The 6296-nt window shown below is 49.7% G+C and overlaps 1 protein-coding gene across 6 annotated transcripts in view; it reads left to right on the top strand.

Annotated features, from left to right (window-relative positions):
- Positions 1 to 3605, top strand: part of TXLNG (taxilin gamma) — a 52800-nt gene extending 49195 nt beyond the window's left edge. For all 6 annotated transcript variants that reach the window (XM_039233907.1, XM_039233908.1, XM_039233911.1 and 3 more), the window contains 2 exons: positions 1280 to 1375; positions 2794 to 3605. In XM_039233907.1, the coding sequence (XP_039089838.1) occupies positions 1280 to 1375; positions 2794 to 3114 (417 nt within the window). In that variant the 3' untranslated portion in view covers positions 3115 to 3605. The remainder of the gene's footprint in view (positions 1 to 1279; positions 1376 to 2793) is intronic.
- The last annotated feature ends 2691 nt before the right edge of the window (positions 3606 to 6296 follow it).

Here is a 6296-nt window from a genome sequence, read left to right on the forward strand (position 1 = left end):
CACCCATTGCTGCTGCTTTTACGTGGCACATTCCCTTTAAAATGGAGCCTCAGAAAAGGGTGGCGGGTGGGGGAGAAGTACAGCGGCGTCAGGCGCTTGGTGCGCTGTCAGGCGGGTGGCGACTGGGCCTGGACCGCGTGCAGTGGCCTGCAGCGTGCGCTCCAGGCAGCGTCCCAGTCGCATCACGTAATGTGTGACCGTGGACAGGTTGTTTAGCCTTTCTGTGCCTTCCTCGTTAAAAGAGACAAAGGTCCCTGCCCTCTGTAAAGCAGAGTATTTCCGACAGTACTTGGCTGTGTTAAGTGCTCAAGTTACCGCCTTCAGGTATTTTTAGACCCAGGAATGTAGGGGATTTGGTGGTGGCGGCTCCGTCCCGCCTGCCAGGCCTCCGGCCGGGGCTCTGCTTCGGGCGCCCCTTCGGCACCCGCGCACCGTGTGAGAAGCACGCTCTCCGGGCCCCGTCCTCCCCGCTCTGCTCGCGGCTGGGAGATCACGGGGGGGTCGGCGCTCAACCAACCCCCGTCTGCCACGAGCTTTGCCCGCGGCCCTTGTCCCACTCGGCGTCGCGTTCGTTTCGCGGGTGATTGCCCACGGCACGCCGCCTGGCTCCGTGCCTCACCTGGGAGCAGGTGACTCACTGTGACCGTCTGAAAATTGGGCTCTTGTAGTGCAGGTGTAAAGGTGTTCCCCTTATTTTTGGACCCGTCTTCTCGTTAGCAAAACCTGAAGTCCGTCTCCTAAGTCGTGAGGATGCTCAGAACTAAGGATTAACTACTTTCATCCTTTGTCTCTGACTGGAGTGTTCCCGAAGCCACGCTGCGGACAGTTCCAAAACCGACGGGGTCGCGGGGCTCACGGTAGATCGCCGATCCTTCGTCTTTGTGGGGAGCTTCCAAGAGGCAGATGAATTAATTTCCCGAATAGAAAACTCATGACTTGGACATGTTTTTGTACAGTCCGGGGAGGAGGTCTCTCGGCTGGATTGAGAGACGCCCTCCCGCCTAAGCCGAGAACTCAGGGTGTGGGGTCTGAACGCTGCTTCCCTGTGCTGCTGCCTCTGAAATCAAGGAGCTTAGATTTGTTTTTCTCCTAACGTGAAACCCCCACTTTGGTCCTCGCTGCTGCCGCCATACGAGCTTCTGAGATCAGCTCTGCTGCCGCCAGACAGGCGCAGCTGTCCCCTGGGCAAGGCGGGTGCGGGCCGACCTTCGCAGTGCTGCCATTGGGTGTAGAGAGAAGAAACGGAACTTACAGTTTACATTTGCAATTGTGTTGACAGATGACCAAGAAAATTAAAAAACTGGAGAAAGAAACAATAATATGGCGTACCAAATGGGAAAACAATAACAAAGTGCTTCTGCAAATGGCTGAAGAGGTGAGGTGGTTTCCCACGATTAAGGTGTGTCTGTGGTCCCGGAGGCTCCTGAAGCCCGGGCACCTTCACAGGGCAGGGGGCGTGTGGGGACAGCGCGGCCATACTTGAGGGCTCTGGCTAGAGCTGTGGGCGGGGGAGCGGCTACGTGGAATCTTTAAATGTCCTTCAGGGGGCGCCTGGGTGGCTTAGTCGGTTGAGCGTCCGACTTTCGCTTGGGTCATGATCTCGCGGTTTGTGGGTTCGAGCCCCGCGTCGGGCTCTGTGCTGACTGCCAGCTCAGAGCCTGGAGCCTGTTTCAGAGTCTGTCACTCACTCTCTCTCTGACCCTCCCCTGCTCACGCTGTCTCTCTCTCTCTCTCTCTCCTAGAAATAAAAGTATTTAAAAAAAAAAATGTCCTTCAGGGTTGGAGGCCGGGCGGGGGGGGGGGGGGGGGGGGGGGGGGGGGGGGGGGGCGAGTGCGGTAGGAACAAGTTCCTCCCCACCCGGTTAATCCGCCCAGGCTTCTTTTGGAGACGCGGCCACAAGGCGCGTACATTTGCTCTGCCGCGCGGTGAGCTCTCACACCGGAGCTCGGGGCACGTTACAGCTCGTTAACGAGCTTGGTCTTAAGAGCGCGCCGGCGAGGTTCCACCCAGAGGTCGGTTCCCCTGTTCTGCGGGGCACGCGCCGGGCTTGCACAATCAGCCTTTCTAACCAGTATCGTGCTGGCGCTGGTGCCGGGCTCGCATCCAGAGGCACTGATGAGATCTCCGAGTGAGGAGTGTGGAGAACAACCCGGATGCCTTTCTTTCTGCCTTGACTTGGTCTTTTCCAAAAGGGCAGCAAAAAGTACTTGTGGCTGGAACTTTGTTCGCAATACTTTTCAAAGAGGCCCTTAACTTTTTAGCTTTGTGAGGAGTATCTTGAATTCCCTTACTAGTTAATACAAGTTTTAAAAAAAAAATTTATTTTTTAATGTTTATTTTTGAGAGAGAGGAGTAGAGACAGACTGCATGAGCAGAGGAGGGGCAGAGAGTGAGGGAGACACATAATTCAAAACAGGCTCCAGGCCCCAAGCTGTCAGCACAGAGCCGGCCACGGGGCTCGAACTCAGGAACAGTGAGAACGTGACCTGAGCTGAAGCCTGATGCTCAACCGACTGAGCCACCCAGGGACCCCACAAAGTGTTTTACAAAGTGGATTTTGGCTATTTTGGCACCCCAGGATGAGGTCTCCTGCGCTGAATACGTTGGGTATGTGTAGAGCTAGGTGCGCAGTGACGCTGGCTAGATGGTTCGTGGCGGATGAAGAAACTGAACGCGTTCAAGAGGGGTTTGAACAAGTAGTTTCTAACAGTGCTCCGATTTGTTAACATTCTGTATCCTATAAATGAATTTGTCCTCCACAAGGTCACGCGAATCCTCATTTTTCCTTACAGAAAACTGTCCGTGATAAAGAGTACAAGGCCTTTCAGGTAAAACTGGACCGGTTAGAGAAGCTGTGCAGGGCTCTGCAGACGGAACGGAACGAGCTCAACGAGAAGGTGGAAGTCTTGAAGGAGCAGGGCTCGGGGAGGGCGGCGGGTGCGGATGTAGTGCCGCCCGGGACCCAGCCCTGCGCTGCCCCGGTGACCCCCAAGGAGCCGGACACTGCTTCCAAGGGCGCCCCGGGCGCCCCCCAGGAGGCTGCGCCCAAGGCAGTGAAGGAGAAGACGGCCGTGTCCGCGGGCGCCGGGCCAGGCATCGAGTCCGTCGACTGAAACGAAGTATGATCACTGTATCGAGAGCTATATTTTGTGTATAACTTTCTGTTAGTAGTAACTATTTGGTTTTGTGGTGAAAATTTTCTTACTTTTTCTACCATATCCGTATTTTCTTAGAACTACTGGACTTACGTGGTACAGGAGGCTGCTTAGCAGTTTTGAATAGTTTTCCTTCTATACGTTTTCCTCAGCCGTGTTGCACATCTGCCTCATTTCCCTTCATTGGACTGCATGTGACCATTGCCTTGTCCTATCTTCCCTGTTCCTTGCCCAGAATTACTCTTAATTTCACTCGAGATGGGACCGATCATTACAGGGGAACTTTGTTCTGATAATGGTTCCTTGATGTGAACACAATATTCGTTTATTGAAACATCCTGCCTCCCCCTCCCCCCCATTAATATTTACTCAAAAAGAACCCAAGATGATTAGTTTTGTGTAATAGCCAAATGCCAAGTAAAAATAAAGTAGGGTCGGGTCAGAAACCAGCATGTAGCATCTTTGATTCAAATTAGCTTTTTGATAGTATTTCTATCACTTGACAACTTGATGTGGCTGCGAGCCTCAAATTATTCAGTTTCAGCAGACAGTATCTACGAGCTATTGGACAAACAGGTTTCATTTTGTGACTCAGTCCTACTGCTTCGGTTTGAGGTCAGAACTAGAACTGGTGTTTGAACTTGGACCACCTAGATGTTCACCTGGAATATGGTGGTTTGTTTGCTTTGTTTGGGATTTGGGTACGTGTCCTCCACTTCCCACAGAAAGCTGCCACTGGTAGTTGGCATTTTAAGACCGTGAGGGTTAAATTCAGGTGTAGCTTTCAGCGAGCCTTAAGTCCCTCTTCTGCTGCCTTCTGGCTCCTTGAAATTTGTTCAGCTAGTTCCGTGAATCCCAACAGTAAAGTTCTCCGGGCTTTCAAAAAGGGAATTTTAATTGTGGATCATGCTAACCGAAACCGATTTTACTTCCAAAACGGAAAAGACTAGAACTCACTTTTGTAGCTGTGGGAAGACTTGGCAGAGCGTTTTAGGTAGTCAGGATCCACTACTTGGGCTTTTGGTGTGGTTCTGCCCCCTTTTCTTAGTTGCTGTCTTTTAAGAGAAAAGCCAGTATTAAAGTCTCTGTGACGGACTTGGACTGGGGGAACTTGCCGTGTGAAGCATGGCACTTCTGAATTCATTCAACTTTCCCTTGTTCTTTTAATTAACCATGTTGAATGTGGCTGAGTTATGCAAATGAGAAGCCAGGTTGCACCGTGAAAGTTGGGACTTTGTCTGCTATGATTTGCATCGAAATACTTTATGAAATAAAAAGGCTCTACTAGAATTGATGTTCTAGCACATTCCACTGAGCACAACTATCAAACTGACACCGAAACTGCTCACTGGACTGAATTCTGCTCTGTCCAGTTAAAAATGTTTTCACTTTAAAATTATGAGATCCTATCCTAGTCCTAGTCTGAACTGGGTTAAAAGAATCGAAAGTTGTCTAAAGGAAGCTTCCAGCATCGGTCATATGAAATCAAGGGGTCAGACAGTGGAGGAAAAGAAAACCACAGAGCACATGCTCTCACTACTCTGTCAAAATGAGTAGGAAGCGAAAATACCCCCTCCTCCAATGGCCTTTTATACTCCTTTCTGCTACTAGATGAAATGATGGACTCATTTCCCCCAGGGGAAGTGAAGGTATATATGAAATGTAATCTACTTTAAAATTAGTACTAATGACACTTCACAAGAACTCTGCTGGATGTACAGCTCTTAGTGTCGAAGCCATTCGTGTAGCCCACCGCGTTTCTTTGGGGTGCTTGTCCCGTGTGGAAGATGTAAATCGTGGACCTGTTGCATATTTTCAAGGGCTTTATAAAGCAACGTGATTAACAGCACTTGGCCTGCTGCTCTGGGCTTACTGTCTATGTGTAGCTAGATGTGATCATGGTATCGCAAGGAGGTAGATTCTGCTTGGGACGCGCTGTGTGTCCGTTCAGAATCTTGCCTCCCATTACCCTGTGAATCAAAACAAATGGGACCCTCTGAGGACATCTTCCCCCGCCCCCTGCCCCTCCACCAATCACCTCACCAGCCCAGTGTTGTGGCTTTGTAGCACGCCCTGTGTCCACCAAATTCTAGAACACTGTAATGCTTAGGCTGGTCCAGAAAAGGCTTAACTGTCGAATTCACTTCAGTTGCATTTGCTGCACCATCCTGGGATCTTGCTGTGTATTATTTCTAGTGGCGGTAGAGTCCAAGTAGAGAATTACTTGGATCATGGACCATTTCACCCTCAGACTTGTTAGGAGTACATTTCTTGGTCTTGAGACCAGTGTTTTTTAGTTCTGTATGCAACTGCCTTTATTACACCTGGTTATCACAATTCAATTCTCAGGTGTTGCAGAAAAATCTACCTCTTTCAGACTGTAGATGGAAATAACTGTGAAAAAAAAATGATGCAGAGATCTTCTAGTTTGTGCTAAACACACTGCTTTATTTTTACAGCCCACGTCTTTCATGAGGATACGAATTGTTCAGAGGCAGTCTTGTTTTGCTTTTCAAAGACATTTTGTAGAGATTTTTCACTAATGTGAATCTGATTTTATCTACTCGATTCTGTATAGATGAAGTAAATATGTATGATAAATTTAACAGCTTCTCTGTATTCTTTTATTCCCCCTGTGACGTTAACAGAGTCTAACGATTCCGAAGACAGCTGCAGGACGGTTGGCTTCTCAGGCCTGAGGAGGGATGGAGACTGCGTGGAAGACTCTCCTTTCACAGGGCAAGCCTCCATGCCTCCCTTTTTCACCTTTAAAGTCCTACAGTTTAGCTGCTGTTGAGCCCTAAAAAAAAAAAAGCGCACACGCACAAAACCGCAGGTCTCCAAAAGCTTGGCTGCTCCTAGCACATTCCAGGGTGTACCTATTTGAGCAGCAAGAGAATTAGGTGTAATAGGCCGAAAAGGAACTATCTAATTTGAAGGTGAGCAAAAAGTACTGAAGTGCATAAGAAGGTAACCAGCAGAGCAGTCTGGTGTGATTTAGACTTAATGGGCCCAGTCTTGGTAGTCCGTTTTCGTTCTCCTAAAAAGCCTTTTAAAATTAAGTGTAGGGCACCTGGGGGGCTCAGTTGGTTACAGCGTCCAAGTTGGGCTCAAGCCCCACACGGGGCTCTGTGCGGACA

Source organism: Hyaena hyaena, unplaced genomic scaffold, assembly GCF_003009895.1.
Source record: "Hyaena hyaena isolate Hyena2069 unplaced genomic scaffold, ASM300989v1 scaffold_80, whole genome shotgun sequence".
NCBI lineage: Eukaryota > Metazoa > Chordata > Mammalia > Carnivora > Hyaenidae > Hyaena > Hyaena hyaena.